This window comes from Amia ocellicauda, chromosome 15, assembly GCF_036373705.1.
Source record: "Amia ocellicauda isolate fAmiCal2 chromosome 15, fAmiCal2.hap1, whole genome shotgun sequence".
In the NCBI taxonomy this organism is placed as follows: domain Eukaryota; kingdom Metazoa; phylum Chordata; class Actinopteri; order Amiiformes; family Amiidae; genus Amia; species Amia ocellicauda.
This window is the reverse complement of record NC_089864.1, coordinates 13698249-13718135: the sequence shown is the minus strand read 5'-3', so window position 1 is coordinate 13718135 and position 19887 is coordinate 13698249. Positions and strand designations below refer to the sequence as shown.

General features: G+C 36.7%; 1 protein-coding gene across 1 annotated transcript in view; it reads left to right on the top strand.

Annotated features, from left to right (window-relative positions):
- The window catches only part of arhgef39 (Rho guanine nucleotide exchange factor (GEF) 39), a 63232-nt gene that overhangs the window by 26717 nt on the left and 16628 nt on the right, over positions 1 to 19887 (top strand). The window contains exons 7-9 of the mRNA XM_066724179.1: positions 9219 to 9289; positions 12432 to 12560; positions 16104 to 16333. Of these exons, the coding sequence (XP_066580276.1) occupies positions 9219 to 9289; positions 12432 to 12560; positions 16104 to 16333 (430 nt within the window). The remainder of the gene's footprint in view (positions 1 to 9218; positions 9290 to 12431; positions 12561 to 16103; positions 16334 to 19887) is intronic.

The following is a 19887-nucleotide window of genomic DNA, read 5'->3' as shown; positions in this document are numbered from 1 at the left end:
TTTCTCATTTATGTAAAATATTTTACCCATAACCCATAACACTTTACACCATAACATTTATCTTCACAAATCCTGTTAATTAACAATTATACATCTGAGGAGAACTTGTCAGCTTTGACTCTGTTGTTCAATGGGTTTGTAAACCATTGTCCATTCAATATAAATGTAATCTTTGCATTTACATATTTGACATTGTTCATATCATACTGACACCTCTTGTTATTTGGAGGCAATGACTGAATATCAATAAACTGTGAGGACAACCGGTAACACAATTAAAAATGTATTGAAAGCCTGGACTGTTTTCCCACATGTTCCCAAAGTGCACAGATGTGAGCTTCATTGCTTAAGTTTCTCAGTGGTACTCACTTCCTTGACCTCCTCTTTCTTTAAAAGGAGATTAAGGGAAGTTGTGTCAAACCCATTATTTTCGCAAAGGCCTGCAGGATTGTAATTAGTATTGACATCACAGCTTGATAGGGAGCACATTGAGCGATCCTTCTCGATCCCTTTGTACCAATAGAGGTGAATGGAAATTAAAAAGTGTTTTAAGGTCAAGGTTAAAAATCTGCAGCAGGACAGATTGTGACAGATCCCTTTTGTGTGCATTTTCACTGAAGGTGTATTTTGCTGCACTGCCTTGAAGGGATTTCCCTCTGTTGGCAATTCCTTACTATAAAAACTGGAGCAGGAATACTAAAGGTGACAATAAGACAAGAATCACTCTTCTGAAGCATTTGTTTTTCTCGTTTATGTAATAGGATAACTTGTCTGTATTCCTTTGGGTTCCTGTTCTTGCTCACAGACTTGTCTTAACCTGCTCCCATTCAAGGCTCACTCTACCTCTGGCCATTATATAAAGATCTTTTCTTAACAGTGCTGTCTTTACGTCCTTTTTCTTTCTTCGTTTTCCCTTATTTGTCTGTGGTAAGGATAGTGAACCGGCTGTCAGCACATATAGACAAGACTTCTCCCTGAGGCCTCAGCTGCCTAACATTGACACCAGTCTTCAGTAATTAATCTCAGCAGTGATGGTGACGGCAGGCCCCTTGAAGCCTAAATGCATACAGCCATATGCTGACGCCAACTGCTGCCAAATCTTATCTGGAACCAACGCAGAGGAGCCCTCTATGCTTGACATTACCCTGCTGTGAGCTTCAGGTACCTACTGGTATTTAAGGCTCAGAGGCAATGCACCAGCCCTTATTGTTCTGAGATAGCCCCAAGGGACAACATTTGTGTCAACAAGTAGTTTAGCCTTTCTCTAACCTGTAGCTCCAGGGCCAAATTATGTCTATTGAAGAGGTTTTTGGCCAACCTCGGTGTAAAACAATGCCAGATTGCACTGATACAATCAGTCACATAGACTCAAACATAAGTTACTCATTGGTCTTGGGAATAGACTATTTGCTTGTTTACTTACTCGCTTATTTACTTTTTCTTTTTCCTGAAGCTTCCCAGAACCTGTTGGCTGGTAGTTTCTGACTTTTATTTCAAGACTAGAGGGATTCATTATTTTAAGGCCAGCAACCGTGAAAGGTACAACAAATGCTAGTACAAATAAACTGAGCAGGTCCTCAGATATGTCTTTGATAGGTTTGGAGATTATGATACATGATTATATTACAAATTGGTATAATATCCATGTCCAGTCTAAATAATTGCAATTTCACTATTTCATCCTTAGTTTTGCCAATGGCTGTTTTGAGAAAAGATAGGACTTCAAAGCACTCCCGTATCCCACTGAATTGGGCTTCAATACTTAATTATACTATTGACACACAAATTATAGGAATGTTGAGCACAACACGCAAGTGCTTTTTGCATCGGTTTAATGATTACCACATTTAGCAAACGTGCACATTCTTCATCCTAACAAAGGTGTCACATCATTATTAGTATCATAAGGGGTTTAACTGGTTTAAGTGTATGTGTGAAGCCTACATCCATCAATCAAAAATGTAGGATTTCGATTTTATGCTATTGGAACATTATTTTGTTGTTATTGTTCTTCCTACTTCCTTCTCTCTGCCCACAACATTTTTAATATCGCTTGTATTCTCTTACGTAAAAGCTGTCTGAAACCTTCCTGTGTTTTCAGCCTCTCCCGGAGACGAATACATTTGTCGATTGCGCGGCCTTGTTTGAGGATTGTGTGGATTATTCGTTTTTGCAGCTCCTGGTTTGTGGATGTCTAGTCTGATTGTATTCTGAATGGGGTTAATTATCAACTGTCAGAATTCATCTTTCCTTCTAATGAGAGCTTAGATGAGACATAAACTTCAAACACGGCAGCCGGTAAATTGTTGTGCAGGAAGCGTGTGTAACCTGGTTGTACCAGTTTAGTGATTTATGCAAAACTAAACTTTCATAACATTTTCTTCCCCTAATTTCATTAACTTTGGGTATTGTTCTTTTAAAGCAATTAAGCCATGTTTTAATTACAGAAATACACAGAGAAGAGGCTATTCCGTGTACTGTACCTTTCTTGTGTGATAAGTAGCGCTCTCTCTAAGTAGATGCACATTGCTTAAATATTTTGAGCTATTAAACTTGGATAATTATGGAACAATCTATGCAGTGTTCAATAACCCATGCAGATGCCTGACAGCGCATGTTGTCTCTTAATTAGGAATTTGAATGCTTAATGCGTGTATATTAAGTAAAATAATTGGACAGATATTTTTCTTTTTCTCTTTTACTGACAAGTGTGTTAGTACTGAATGACCCAACATGTCTGCAAAAAAGAGTGCATTTCATCTGCATATTACAAAGGAATTAGCATGGAATAGTTAAGTGCTGCATCTCTAAGTAGGACAACGGCGTACTCTAATCCTGCAGTCTTCATTATAATAACTTAATTGGTATAGATATCATTCAGATTATATTATTGTCTTGTTATCTTCTCTTTGCTTTTTCGGTAATGAGTAGGACAGGGCTGCTAAATGAGCAACTTCCGTTTACATTATTCTGAATATGCCTTAATATTGCTCATTAGAATGTTCCTTTTTTATTAGAGAGAGAGAGAGAGAGAGAGAGAGAGAGAGAGAGAGAGAGAGAGAGAGAGAGAGAGAGAGAGAGAGAGAGAGAGAGAGAGAGAGAGAGAGAGAGAGAAAATGCTTTGCTTTAATTAGAATTTTTGTGGTAATAAGTATTAGGACAGTCAGTGCAGATAATGTAATTTATTTTTTAGTAGGAAAAAAAAAGGCTAAATTATTTCTCTTAAAGTGCTTCTTAACCCAAGGAGGCTTAATCCAACTCCAAGCTTGGTCATTGTGTTTTATTTTTTAAATGAATCGTTTCAGACACTTTTGCAAGGCTTTACTTGTCATTTGGTGCTGAATAATGGATATAATTTCCTTTCCCAGCTAGCGTGTCCACGGCCTATTCTGTAGGTCTGTCTTCCATTCAGTAGGCTATTTCATTTCTGCTTTGCATTCAAGCGGTGTCATGTGGGAGATGTTTGTAAACCCACAATGCCAAAGACCAGAGGGAATAGAATCTGATCACATTAGGTGTGTATGGTCTACACTGACTCAACACCTTTGCATATTCTGCTTTGCTCTGTGATACTATTCATCTGGAGGGGGAAGAGTGGTGGGTGGTTATGGCCAGGATTTGAATTAGTCTTTCATAATTTGTTCCCCCTGCTGAACCTGAATTGTTATTGGTACCCTGGTTACATTAGGTCAATCATGTGATCATATCCCTCTATTAATGTGAGAGCAGTAGGTTTGTAAATAAAAAGGTGTGGAGGAAGAGGTTTACCAGTGAGATCCTTGATTGTTTCTCTGACGCTTTGTCTGGGAAATCTGATTGACAGCCAGAAGGAATCGCAAGAAGCCTTATAATTCTGACTTCAGTCAAATTGCATTTCAAATGATTGAAACCTTCATTGAGGGGCAGCTTTAAAAGGTTTTAATAGTTGTTGTTTTTATAATATTGTTAGAAACCAGATTCATGTTCTATTCTTTTTCTGCCTCAAACTACAAGATTGATTTGCCTAGTCCACATTTTCTGCCTGCTGTACATGTTGAGGGGATAATCATTAATGTCTTGTAGATACAAAGTTCACAGTGTTTTGCCCAGTGCACCTAGGCAGAGCAACCCACATGTAGCAGCCGCAGCCAGGAGGACTGGAGTAATCTTCACTGGCGTGTCTCAAGGTGCTAAAGGTTGATGTGAGGCTGTCGCATGAACCCCAGTTAAATTATTCCCGTCACATTTCATGGAGCACCATGACCACTCTTGTAACAATCTGAAACTTAAACAGTGATTAGCAAGAGAAATGGGTCTTGATCTGGTGATTTCCCTCACGCAAATGCACTTACAAACCCGTATGCAAGTTTGTCCTTTCAATATCATGAGTAGTTGCTTTACTATTGTTATATTTGTACCTTTGACTAGTTTGGTACGTTTGCATACCAATGCATTCTAAATGATTAATTGTTTCAGATTTATTGTTGTTGTTATTGTTTTTAATCACAATGTGGGTATAGTTTTTTTTTTTTTTGTATTGTTTTCCTTTTTCTTGAGAGCATGGAAAATAAATGAAAATATGGGATTAATTCATAGTGTGTGTGTGTGTGTGTGTGTGGAGGAATACATAGACATTCATTTTTTTGTCTACAAGAAAACATGCATAACACTCTTTGGACACTGTATAGAATATGAAATCTTGATGTAAAAGATTTGGCAAATACATTGTGTTTGCTACCCTAAATAAAGAGATGCCCTTAGTTTTGAATGCAATCAGAACAATTTCGTATTGTAAGTCTTTTTAATAAAAGCAAAATAAAGTTAAGTAAATTGGAAACAGATTTTCATGCGAAGGATATTCTCCCAGACTTGTAGTCTTCCCACAAAGACTTGTCAGTACTGGAGTTTAAAGAAACAGCAGCAGGAGTGTTTTTTTTCTCCGAGACTTTCTTACTTTCAGTAGTTTTCGCAAGTGATGGGTGACATCCTTTTCCTGTCACAGATATTTATATCATAATATGGCTGCAGGAAATGTGTGCTAGTTGTATTGTTCTCCTTGCAATGTTCTTTCAGTGATGAAATACCGTACTGTAGGTTGAGTGAATTCCTTGAGAAGAAGAAAAAAAAAAAAAGCTTCAACATCTTTCACCAAAGTTTTATTCTTCTGGGGATATACATGATTCTGTAAAAACTTTATTATTATCACTTTTTCTAACACAAAAGCTATAAGATTCAGGGAATAAAGCTTCCGTCAAATAATTATGAAGCTGGCTGTTTAAATATTTAATAACATGTACGCTACATGTGAGTTTTGTTTTCTTATGCAATTTAAATGTTATTTTTCCAATTTTCTTCAAAAATAATAGTTGTTCAAATGTGATCTGTAAAATAATAAGCTGTAATTGTCATTCCGATCTTGCGTAAATTTGATCTATGCACCACATTTTTACTGTAGACAACTATCGGTAATGAAACACAGAAGTAAATCTCTAATCATAGCCATTTGTAATCATTAGTTGTTTTTTACAATGTATTAGTTCCTTATAGTTAAACTGAGCACCTGTCAACTGGGTGTTCGTTAGAGCCTCACAATTATTTGTTAATTTCACGTAATTTTTTGTTCTTTTTTCCCCTCTAAGCAAAAAAAAAAGCTTTCTGTCAGAACTGAACATTTTAGACCATCTTGTTAGGATGTTTATTTACAAAAAAGTTTGCTGAAAGTGTAACCAAAAACAAATGTATTCAATTTCATACTATCGATGTGTAAAATATTACCGCAGTATTTAGCATTGTGTTGATTATTTTCTTTGACCAAGCTTCTCCATGTCATTTTTGAAATAATAGGGTCCCAAATATATATCCCCCATCTTAGTCGCAACAGTTCTGCAGTATCTGTTGGTGTTGTTTCTGAACTTTCAAGGTCGGTGTCCCTAGAGTCATTATCACATTCTTTGTAGCTCTCCATAAATCCACGGAGGAAGGGATCCATTTCAGACGGTATCAAAGGTTCTGCCTAAGAATACATTTGTGAGAGCCACGCACTCAGGGTGTCGCATAATGCTTTGCAGAAAAATTCCAAGTACAACCAGATATTTATTTCCCCTCTTTTTAAATTAATCTGGAACCAGCATTTTCTTTCATTCCCTCCCAGGTTTAGATCCTGCCATTCTTAATCGGCTTCCCACTAATTGTTAATTGGCTTGCCACCATAAGCCTGATAGTGACACAGGAGAGACGTACACGGATACATGCATCCTCTGAAATGTGCAATGTCTGGCTATATTTGTTCCCACACTGCATGGCCACAGAGTACCTACTGATTTTTTACCAACTCTTCATTTTCATAATGATGTCAGTGATATATGATTATGAAATGAAGTGTGTTGTGCAAAATAAGTTGTGACCACTTACATCTAGAAACCATTTCCGGTTATAGTTACTTTTGTCAATTTTGCATAAAAGCTTTGTTTCGAAAGACTTAAATGCAAACGATTGATATTTTGTTTCATGCAAGTTGACTGAATATGTTCTACACGCATAAGTGGCTTTCTATTTGAAACGTTAAAATTCTGTGTTCAAGATTTCCAGAAAATAAGAAATATAAGAGTCCCAAAGTTACTTTTCACCCAAGGCCTAAGCCAATTTTAACCCATGCCCCAAGAAATAAAAGTCTATTAGTGTGCTCTACCATTTACAGCCCATCCTCTCATCCTCGACTTAATGACTAGAAACAGACTGGTATTGATGCCTTTTGTGAATCTCAAAAATGGGTTTTGTGGAAGTGAAGGAGGTTTTAAATTATTCTTAATAGGTTGCATTAGGCATAGAAAATGTGTAATAGAAGTGAAAATTTAAGTTTTAAAGTTTTAAAGTGCTCAGTCAAATTTAAATTTTAAATGAGATCATCTTAAAAAGTGGGTGATGTTTAAGATTGATTACATCTTTAATGTTTATGGATTCCATTCAGTTTTCACTAAGTTCCATTTTTTTTCTCAGTTTCTGAAAACATAATTAAAATAAGTATATTTTATGAAAGTTTGAGCAATTTCTGTCATGCATCAACACAATTCTCACTGATTTTCTTAATCCTCTGTCATTTGATAGACCATTATTAGATTTTCTTCCAATCACAGCCATATGTTGTGATCTTCCAATAATCAATATTTAATTCCTACTGGAAGGTGATGTGTGTGACAAGTTAGGCTGGTAAATCATGTGCATACAGCCAAGCAATGCTACGCTTTTGATAAATGCAAAGGCTGCTCCATGTTGCAGATGATCTTCCTTGATCTAGCAGGGTTAAGTCGGGACACACCAGCACGTCGCGTCGCTTCAAACTTGACGGACAGCGTCATGCCAACGCGTCTCCCTGCGTCAAAAGGCACAGATTCCATTTTGCGCAAAACACCAATACAATTACAGAACTATATTTTACGGTTCAATTAAAATTAAATGTCAGTATTTTAGGAAAACCCCACTGAAACTTCAACAGATGATGAGGAGGTGGAGGTACAGGGTTGAGAAATTGACTTTTTAAATTAACACATCCACAATGGCTGGTGCAATGTGCAATTTTACCAGCCACTTAGATTTTTTACAAGCCATTTTTTCCCCCAATTCAAATATATAAAAGAAAACACACTAGCATATTCTGAATTGTTTCAATACATTTGTTATATTATTAATACATATTTCATTAACAACGTAGGCTACTAACAATATGTGCAAGGCACCTTGTACTAGGCAAATTATTTATTGTGAAAGATTTATAATCATGTTGATTGCGAGTGGCTGGTGTTTCATTTCGTTAATAAAGTCAGGGAATCCCTTGCAGAGGAAATGCAAGCGCGGAGCATTTGCACTTTGTGAAGGATATAAGACCTGTTTCAACACTGTGATCTGTGCCATGGCAGATTAGCACAGTGAGATGAGGTATTGTTTAATTAAATACTCAATATACTGGGGCAGTGGTGCTCAGTCCACTTTTTTTCTTTATACTTAATAAATGCTCTTCACTGCATTCTGTGTGAAAAAGCAAGTAAGCACCTTCTTTTTTGTTTTTGTTTTGTAAAATAAAAAGGAATAATTTTACTGTTCTAAAAATAAAGAACATTTACCTTAGTTTAATAATCATTCGTACTGTGTATATTTAAACATTGATAAATAAATGATTTGTTTGTGTGTGCTTGTTTTTGTATGCGTGTGCTTTATGTCCTGTTTTGATCTGGACCCACCTCCCAGTTAAAACAAATCTCCCGGCTGATCAGCGATTATACAGTTTAATAAGGTATTAACTCCAGTGGGAGTGGACAATGGATATATATATTAATTATATTAGGCTATAACTGGACTGCCATTGGTCGAGAGCCAGGCGTCTCTCAAGCGTTGTGTCACAAATGGCTCTGAGACAAATCTGCGTGGACGCGCTGGTGTGTCCGGTCCCATAGAAATCCATTATATTAAAAATTGACACAATGGTGTCCCGGGCTTTACGCTTCTCTTACCTGCAGAAACCGCACAAACATCTTCAAAGTAGTTTGATCTTTGTGTTGTCTTCATTCACAAACCTCCAGGTTTTCACATGAGTACGACCGTGAACCAGTCCAGGTGCTGGGTTAAAGATTCTTGAAGAATTATGAACATGCATCTTTTTTTTTTATTATTATTATTATTATTTTTTTTATAAACTGCACATTTGGAACAAAAATGCATGACTGAAAGAAAATAGTCTATAGCTTTATGCGTGTAAGATAGTTTTCAGTCTGGTGATTCTTTACTGATACTTTGTAGAGGATCTGCATATTTAAATTAATTTTAAATTAATATAATGTGACAATTTTGAGCAGATAAAGCATGCAAATAATCACAATTGACTTACTTCCTTTGTTTTGCATCCTATGTATTTTTACTGTGTGACTTTGCACATGGACAACTTGGGTATTACTCATAAGTATTGTAATGAATTGCTATTGCCTTTTTGAGCATTTTCAGTGATACAAAGATTTTTTGATACCATTTGTATTTAAAACAATCAATATACAGTACAATATATACAAAAGTTCTGTGACTTAAAATAAGGTAATCATTTGGAAGCTTTGAAAACAAAATGTTTTCTCTTTTGTAATCTGAGTTCATGTAAATATATTTGATTTTATCATATTTCATGTTTTTGTTATTTGTTCAGTGTTCTTTATTTGTGTTATTATTTGTGTAATTTAAGAACATGTTTTCTGTTCTAGGTACAAGCATTTTTTACGGGATCTAACAGAAAACACAAATCCTGATGACCCAGAGTTTCAGCAGCTTACAAGTAAGAGTCATAATGGACGCATCATATTAATGTGTAACTTGTAATGTTCATTTGGTTAATTCCAATAATAATAATAATCAGCATCATTAGGTATCAGCATCATTATCATTAAAAAAGGTTGATTTTAACACTGCCTACACATACGAGTTATAAGCACAGCTGCAACATTTGTTTCGTCAACTGTCTGTAGTGCAGAAAAGTTTTTCTTCTCACCCACCAGCAGTAAAAACAGATTCTGTCGATTAATTGTGATGCAGCATGGAAATGGAAATGCATTTTGACATCGGTGGGAAAATTGTGTGATAGCACTTTATTGAAATGTTTTTCTATGATTACAGTTAACTATTTCCAATTCTCCTTGAATAAATACCATTACAATGTTCATTACTTTGATTTCACCACCAAATCAAAGGCATGTATTTTATGAAATTTTCCCTGAAAGGAACTCCTATGACAGAAACACAATACGCCCGGATATGACAGCCTGCTATTTCCTGTTATTGTGGATGTGAATATACCTGGATCAGGTTGCTTCAGGAATCGATTCCAGCATTTATCATTATTTTTTAACAATGCTTGTATACCTCAGCTGTTCAACTGAGAAAGTCTCCTTTTTCATGTATTATTTCTTTCACCCTCAAATTCAATCTAGAGTTATCAGTTCAACTAGTGCAGCTACTTTCCCACCGAACAGGAGAAGTACAAGCACACTTCATTTTTTGTTTCTGATGCGCTCTAAAATCAATTAAAATCTGAGCCATTTTAGGATCTCCGTGTTTTTCCCCCTCTGCTCTTCTGGTGAACCAATTCAGTCCCTGAATCAACACAGCGGTTGTCTGGAAGCAGTTTTTAATTGTCCTACATTCTTTATTGCATTATGAGATTGCTAAATCACAGAGGTTTTGTGTTACAACTGAGGAATGAGTTTCTCTTCCTTGGGGAACAAAAAAAGCAAACAAAACAAAACAAAAAACAACATGTTAAATTGTCTCGGTGAAAGACAGGCCTTTGTAGTCCTTGTTACTGTAATGAAGAGTGATTTTTCTTTTTTCTGTCTTTGCTTTATTAAATTCTATTATTACCACAAAAACAACATGTTTTTAAGTGAATACTGGCATTCAGCTATGTGTTAGTTTGAAGGTTTAAATCTGGATCCTGAAAAAATTAATTAGGACCTGGCCATGGGATCTCATGCGTAAGATAAATTAATAAATATATGTAGTTTTTTAAATCAACAGAAGCCTGATAATGACTAATGTCTAATCTCAATGTCAAATAAACAGCAAATCCTACTTAAGCACAAATTTACACACAGAATTATTCATGTGTATTAATTAAAATCTCACTGGTTGCGCATTGCATTTGCTTACAAATTTAAACAGCCGGATAATTTATTTCCTAAGATGAAGGAACATATCTAAATTTGCTCCTGTATGCTCCCCTTCCTTTTTTATTAGGCACATTTTTTTATTTCCCTACTAAGCCTTGTCTTATTATAAAGGGAATTATTTAAAAACAACCCCAACAAATAACATTGTATCTGATTAACCAAGCCTGCACTGAAAATGGCAAGTGCCGTCATTATTTTTCCATGTGTTTTGCTTAAATTTGTTTTAGTGCGCTTTATGTTGATGCCATTATGTTAAGTGTTTTAATTATCACACTTCAGAGTTCTTTTGAGCCATGTGCTAATCTGTCTCCAGAAGATGTACAATGACATGCCATGCTCACAAACAGTGGCTAAACTGTGTCATTTCACCCCACTTCATGCCTGTCAAAGGTTAATTAAAAGACATTAACATAAAAGTGCTTGAATATTTCTGTTGATTGTATCTTCAACAATAGTAAAAGGGAAAAACTTCTGCAGAACTTTAACGAACAAGTGATATATACATTTAAATACACTGATTGTTCTAAAACACTATTATGGGGATTTGGGGGGGGAGTGAAAGGACCTCAAGAAATTAATAGAAATTCATAAAAAATAGAATGTCTTTTCTTTGCATAAGTCTTAGTCATTAATAATTATTGTAAAGATAAGTAACCCAATTAGTTTCCTGTGATTGTTTGATTTTAGTGCTGTAGTGAAAGGAAATTGAGCAAAATCTACCTGAGTGTGTTTAAATGTAGAAATAGAAGGCTCTCCTTTATCTTTCGTTACTTCTATATGGAAATGCACAATAACAGATGTCTTTAACTCTTGCTCTCGACAGGGTTCGGTTTTTGTAGTTATCTGTGAACTGATCTTGTCACAGGTGTATTTTGATCAATTAAGTTAAGTACAATTAAGTAGAAATAATGTAATTGATAGAGCTAGACGTCTTTCAAAATGTATTAATTGCCTCAGTAAAGTGTAACTAAAATATAATTTAGCAATTAAAAAAAAAATACAATTATGTATGCTCAGTATTTCTTATTTAATCATTGATTTTTGGTTGTTTCAAAAACTCTTTCAATGTCCTCTTGCGTGTCCTTTGATATAACGAGGTGGCACAGAAACAGACCAGTGCAAATGTAGAAAATCAAAGAACTGTCCAAGGATCTCCGAATCAAACCTTATCTACTTCGACGAGATTGGTGACATCTATAAAAATAATGCTGTTCTGCATCCTCCAGTTCTTGTACCTTGTATGTTAGAATTCAGGATGGATTTATTTCTAATGTTATTCTTCCTTACCCATATCTGATTATGTTTTCCTTATTTTATTCTTAAGTAACCTTTATATAAGAAAAAAAGTAGCCATGCTGACATTTTAATTCTCAGGTGGCACTTCCATTATTCAAACACTTCCGTACCAACTTGATATTTTCAGTGTGCACTAACATACCAGCTTTTCTTAAAAAGGTACGACTGGTATAAACCTTTTTAACATTGTATGAGGTCTGAAAATGAACGCAAGGCTGTCCTCTCCTCGAGAGGGACTCATAATGGACCAAAAATCTTAAACTAATGTTTAACAAAAAGTAGTAAATCATACACTTTGACATTTGGGAAAACTTTATAAACTAATTTAGTTTAATATGTACAATATTTAATCATCTGCTAGTTTCTAAAGGTGTGAATTTACTGATGTTGTATTTAAATACCTGTATTCTGTGTTAGCTTTTGCATGAGAGTAGTGTTTTAATTGTGTGACGCCAGGGGCAGTGAGAGCAGTCTCGGAGGTGTCTCAGCATATTCAGGACAATGCTCGAAGTCATGAAAACCACCTGCAGATGATCCGGGTGCAGAAATTGCTGAAAGGACGGAAGACCAAGGTGTTGGCTTCAGGTTAGTTCTTGTGATCAGTTATTCCTTTCATATTTTCTGAAAGACTACCGCTTAACTGTTGTTTGTGGCTGTGGAGGGGGGCTGCCTACGAAGAGGGGTGGTAGGAAGTTTATAAGATATGGGGGGGACGGGGACGAGTGGCTCTCAAAGAAGATAGGCATGTGGTAATTAGCAGAACCAAAGGCAGATAAAAGGCGGATTATGCCTGGCTTACAGTTTTAAGGAGAGCAAAAAATGGAATCATACTAATAAAAAAAGAATCATTGCCAGTAATTGAAAAAAGGTGGCTTCCTTCACTTCTTTTTTCTTCTTTTGACTTCTGGAGTTTGTGGTCCTTTTTTCCTGCTTTTTTCCCTTTGTTTATCCCCTGAGAGATGCCCACATGTGTACAACACAGAGAAGCCTAGTCATGAAAGCATCGGCCTGTCAACCTCCCCGAGGACCAATTAATGGTTCTCCAAATCTTGTGGGCAGGCAGATAAAAAGGAAACCGAGAGAGTGTGTGAGAGAAAGATGAATACTCAACTAGCACCAGGCAGATTTTCTCAGATGTTGATAGGAAGTTTAAGTATTCTCATCCAAATTCTTGGGGCTTTCGTTTCTGCAGCTCTCGCTCTCATCCAATAACTTTCGGCACTCACTTCTCGAGACCCCCCCCTCCCCGTCACAGGCACCCCCACCACACTCCTAATGTGTGCAAAAGAAAGTGATGCTTTACAAATCAGTAACCTTAAAACCCTTAAAACACATTCAGCAGCAAAGTACGGATTTTAAGCTGAATCTCTCTTCCCTAACCCAGATCAATGCGTTATTGATGTGCCTGTCAGTTTCTCTGTTTGTTTGTGTGCATGTCTAATCTATCTAGGTCACTTTAGAGAACCACAGTGATTTTTGATTATCTTCCTCATCTGCAACATATGATTTTTCTAATGAAGTCTTTAAGACAGGAAAAGCAGAAATTGATAAGCTTTTTGAATTGCATGTTATCCTGTTGCGGGAATAATGTGGACACTATTCCAGCACTTAAGGTATCGACAACAAGGGAGTCCATTTGGAAATCAGAACAACGTCCGATTAATAATCGGGGCGTCACTGATTTAACGGATGCAGTTTTTCTTTTTTCTTCTTCTGGTCAGTTGTGAACGTTTAGGTCTTTTACTGAAGTTATCTACAGATAACTGTGGAAAAATCACACCAGTAAGATAGACACCAGTATTGGCAAATTACCACCTTTTAATTTGTTTGAATTAAGAAAAACAAAGGGCATGCAAGCATACTTTCAACTACCATTCCGCATTAGAATCAGGGTATCTTAAGAATACAGTTGAAAATAATCGTTTTTTTCTTTTTATGGAGAAATATTACAAAAACATCTTAAAGATAACTTATTACACATGCCCACTTTTTTCCTCTTTCTCTCTCTATGCTGGATGTGACGGGAGACTTACAGTCTTTGTAGTGCAACCTTTAGCACCAGCCTCACCTCCTGCGAATCCATAGGTCTTTGAACAGAGGCCGAGGAGCTTTTTGAAATGGGGAGTTGAAAGTACACTACATGGAAAGGGGAGCTTGAAAGTCCTGCTCTTTGAACCTGTTCTATTCAAAGTCCCATGGATGGTACAGGCAGGACAATAATGGACAGACTGGTGGCACGCTGGGTACAAAGGAATCTCTGATAATGAGGCTTTGGGGTATTGGAGTGCTGTATTCCTGCAGAGACTATATAAATAACCAGCTGGACATGGGACTTGTGGATCTTCTGATACACATACGCTGGATCGTAGGCACGACTTCTTCGGAATTCTCTCCTAATTTGTATCAATTTGAAGGCAACCTGTACGGTTCCTGTTGGATTACCGTCTTGTTATCAGTTTTGTAATGCATCAATCTTGTCACTTGGTTTCAATTCTTTATCAGAAACTGCAGTCAGGTATCGCTGGGTGCCATCACATTTTCACACTTAAATGTCACCTGAAGAATATCAAATGGCCTTAATGGTTTAAGATGGATTACAAAATAACTTGTGTATTGATTTTCCACAAAAAAATAAGAAAAACTTCAGTAGTGTTTCAGATGCTTTCATTTTTTACTCTTTTTGCAGGTAGTAAGAAATGCACTGAAAGTTAAGGCTATGGTATTTTTAAAAATGCAATAAATGCAATTTCTGTAATCTGTCATATTTGTTCTTCAGTCCTTCATAGTCCAACCATATCAATTTGAGGTCTGTTTGAACCCTGTTATTTATTTATTTTTCCTTATTACATGTCTTTCTATATGGATCTTGTGTTTGATATTACATGAGATGATTTTTCTTTAATATTTTGTATGAGTGGTAGTCAGAGGGCCTGTATCATAAAAAACTGTTTTTCTCCTAATAAAGGATACATTAAAGTTGATAATACAGTCCCTCTATACAAATTTGTGTGTGGTCTATTATCAGGTAGCTTAAGTAGTAATAGTGACATTTATATACACACAGACACACAGTGCCTTGCAAAAGTATTCATCATGTACCAAAATTATCACATTTTGATTAATTACAAATAAGCTAAATCATTTATTTAAATTACGCTTTTTTTATAAAACATTAAAAACTGATGATCAAACTTAACACTGTTATATGTTAAGGAGGTAAAAAAGAAAATATATACATTTGAAATTCACTGAATGCATACGTTTTCAGCCCCCTGGGCCAGAACTTGTTGGAAGCACCTTTGACAGGGAGCAGTTACTGCTGTGAGCCTTTTTGAATGAGTTTCTGATATCTTTGTTTAGTGGAATGGTGTCATTTCTGCACATTCTTCCATGCAAACTTGCTCCAGTTCTGACATGTTCATTGGGGATTGCTGGTGGACTGCAGTCTTCAAGTCTCACCATAAAGGTTTTATTGGATTCAAGTCTGGACTTGGACTGATCAGTTTCCATCTTTTTTATTAATATTTTAAAATGTATTTTTGTGTGATAAGTTTGCTTGTTAAGAAGAAAGGAGGGAAATCTGAAACATGTCTGATATTAATATTGGACAGGAATAAAAGCTCCTTTAAGATTTGTCAGTCCAAAGTCGGTGAATATTTTGGTTCAAAGAGTTTGATGGGGAACTTATAACACTTAATTAATTTAACCGATTTAACTAGGACATTAAATGCTTGGGCTATAATTTCAAGGAAACACTGAGTATGCTGAATGAATCATCTCAGTTTTATGAAAATGTTTCCATATATCAAATCAAGGCCATTAAAGACCAATTGGCCCTCTTATGACCCTCTGGTAATCTATAAGAGGTCTTCGATATTTAAAATCAGGTTTCTGTTAAGACTGAAGCGTGACATACTCAAAGCCCTGATCACAGTACATTAAGGGAATTTGAATTGGGTGGGGGGGTCATATTCCATCCTCTCTCTCTAAATGTCAATCTCTTGATTTATTACAGGTTCTCATCAAACCTTCAGCATCTCTGGTCACGCAGTGGCCCATTATAAAGAGATGACTGCCTCGAGCGTCCCATTTCATTGGCTGTCTCCCCTCTCTCTTGATCTCCCTCAGGAAGATGGTACATCCGGGAAGGCTGGCTCAGTGCCGTGCCCCTCAAGGGCGAGGAGGCCAAGCGCAAGATGTTCTTCTTGTTCTCGGACATCCTTCTGATGACCAAGCCATGCCACCCACTCCACCCCAATAACTCGGACAAATTTGCCCCTCAGTCCATGTACCCTCTGCGAGAGTGCACTGTCGACAAAGTGTTTGGCCACACGAAGAGCCAGGGAGGCCTAATAAGTGTAAGTGCTTCTTTACAACATAAACATAGATGTAGTCATATCAGCACATTTTAACATGCACACTTCCTAGATGTAGTCCTCTGTTGTGAAAGGAGTGTTTATATGTGGGTTTTGGTTGTCTTTTCTGCGACCTGTTTCCGTTCATAGAAAAGGATGAACCAATAGAATCCTCTTAACAACAGAACATTGAATAATTGACTATTGAAAAATAATAATCATCATCATTACTATGTACATAAAGGGGTTAGTGTTTGGACCGGTTGAATGAGACAAACTTAGGTGCTTGTGTTTAAATGAATCCACTACATTTCATAGCAGTCAATTGACCATTTTATGTTATCCTTCTTCCATTTAAAGTGTGGATTGTTAATATTTACTCTGTATAGACAAAATTATTGGGGCATCAGATAAAACAGCACAATGGATTTAATATGGTGTAGTCCCATGCAATGCCTCAATGATAGATGCAATGTTTTTGATACACAGCCGAAGGAAAATTGTATTTCTACCGTTAGTTGTTCTTTGTGGTATTTTTCGTTTTTCCACGTCATTGTAGATAACTTCTGTGGGACTTCTGTGCTAGCAATGCAATTCTCTTGAGCACTCCCATCTTTGTGACATAGTTTATTGTGCTGAGAGATTTAGCTGCCATAAAAGGTGTATGTGTGTAATCCACACACACTCATTATAGAACCTGTTTCCTGTCAGCTGAAAGCAGTTACAGAAACAAATTTTTCAGATTAAGGATTGGATAAAGTCTAGCCTTCGTAAATAAAAAGTTAATTTGTGTCCTAGTTTATATGAAAGACATGAAAAGCCATCATATTTTTAATGTTAATTAGGAATCAGGATAACTATTCTTTTACTGCAATCGCAAATCAAACATATTCAAATTTACAACAACTCCCTTCTGAATCTTCACATACACAGAAAGACTCACATGTATGCATTTTGCCAGATGAGATAATTATCTAAGCAGTAAACATGCATTACTTATTTAACAGTGTATTTATTGATAGTATTTTTAACCCTCTCATGTTTTCTGAATGCTTTTGTCTTTAAAACCCCTTTTAAGCAATGTATTTGTTTTGATTGACTATACAGCTCACATTTTTGGGTTGTTTCAGTTTAATAAAATCATTTAATAGCCAACTTTATTCACTGTCAACATTTTGGGCAGTACAGACGTTTACTGAGCATCTAAAAATGGAACTAAATTGTTTCACGATTGGGTACAGTGGTATCAAGGTTTCTGAACGCTACGTTTTTCTTACTTAAAGATTCAGGTAAATCTGCTGTAGATTCACATGAATAAAAAGCATCCCATTAACTATTTGCACACAATTTCGGTATACATGATTGGAATAGATCAAACCATCAGTTCAAACATGTGGAAATATCTGAAGGCTGTTTCATTTTAGCCTCAGCTTATTGCAGATTGCAACGCAGAATCATTTGATACAAACACTTCCTACTTCCTTGGTGATTCAAATATTTATACATTCTAGTTATATCTTCAGCCTTGTGATGTAAAGCCTGACTGTTTTTAGAAGATAAAACTGAGTGCTTTGACATATTGGCTTCATATTTGTAAAATTACTGTTGTATGATTCTCTAAAAGGGACGTGGATGTGAAACCATTTCCAAACTTTGTTGGGTTTCTGAGCAGATTGCTGTGGCATCTGTGTAAGACCAGATGGGAGGAATTTCCCAACTTGTCAAACAGCAAGGAAGGAACAGAAAACAAATATTTTGATATGAGAACATTTAAAAAATAAAATCTGTGTAGAGATTCAGAATAGATGTAAAGCCAGCTTGTATACTCCCGTGGACAAACGCAGAACCAGTATCTCGGATATTTCAACCCTGCTATGCGGCACCCTGGCGATTGACTTATGATATTTGGCCCTATACCTTTCCGAAAAGACAACAGGCATTTATGTTCTTCTTGGTGGGAAATATACTGCACAGCCACCTAGGATTTACGGGTTACGTTTTTTCATTTCAAAGTGTATAATGAATATTTAATACAGTATATTTCGAAACCTGCAATATAAAGTGTAATCATTATTTGCAGTACAGAAGTGATTCCCACTTTCTCCTTAATCACCATTTACAGTTGCATTCATCTGTCTCTGCATTAAGTGGAAAGCTGATCTGGCATGTCACCTTCAGATCTTTTCAACCAGAGGAAAACCCTGTGCTTTTATCTAGGTATTTTCTGTAGCCATGTTGGCCTCCTAATTTAACTCTGCCGGGTTCTTGCTCGGGTTCCATCAGTTGTTCTCACATTTCCTCAGGATGAAGGAAGATAGACTGTGAGGAACATTAGCTAGAACAGCCTGACAGTCTGTCAGTCGCCCCGTACATCACTGGAAGCTTCCACCAGTTTTGTCTGCATAGTGTGCGTCTGTGTATGAGTGTGTGTTGTGCAACAGTTTCTGGGAATTAAGATTTTTTTTAAAATGTTTTCCGTTTATTGTCTATTTGTTTGACGTATATTCTATTTTCACTGGGTTTGTTTTGACTATAAAGTTTTTGGTATAATTTTGGATTATGCATTTCATTACATGATTAGAGAGAGCCTCTGTAAATACCAAAGGACATATACAGACGGGTGACAAATTAAAGGAAAAACCTGAATTGATGAGTGGAGGAACATAATTAATGCAGATAGACAGGTGTACTGCATGATACAATTAAGCAATTAACATCCTATCATGCTCTGTGGCATGTATAAAAATGCTGAGCAGGCCCAGTTGACCTCAATTGTGGATCAAGATGGCAAGAGGAAAGGATCGGAGTGACTTTGAAAGAGGCGTCATTATTAGGGCACGAATGGCAGGAGCTTCAGTCACAGTTCTCGACAAGTGGGTGAGTGCATGTGTGGGACACCAAGAGAACGGTGCAGGCCTGACTGCTTGACCCCTACAGTGAGGGGGTCTGGATGCTCTGTTATCCTGTGGGGGGCATTTTCCTGCCATGGTCTCCTTAGAGGGAAGGGTCACTGAAAATCATTACAAAGTTATTCTGAGTGATCACCTTTATCCTATGGTGAAACATTTCTATCCTGATGGGAGTGTCTCTCCCAGGATGACAATGCCCCCATCCACAGGGCACGAGGGGTCACTGAATGGTTTGATGAGTATGAAAATGATGTGAATCATATACTATGACCTTCGCAGTCACCAGATCTCAACCCAGTTGAACACCTATGGGAGATTTTGATGTGTTAGACAGCGCTCTCCACCACCATCATCAAAACACCAAATGAGGGCATATCTTTTGGAAGAATGGTGTTCATCCCTTCAGTAGAGCCAGAGACTTGTACAATATGTGACAAGAGCATTGAAGCTGTTTGGCAGCTTGTGGTGGCCCAACACCTTATTGAGACACTTTGTTGGTTTTTCCTTTAATTTGTCACCCATCTGTACAAATAACAATGGTTCCCTTATAGTGTTCTGGTATTCTGCCTCATAGTCAAATGACCTCTGGGGTTGGCACAGGTGGTTGTGTGGGAACCAAACTGTTTACTTTATATTCATTCTTCTAGC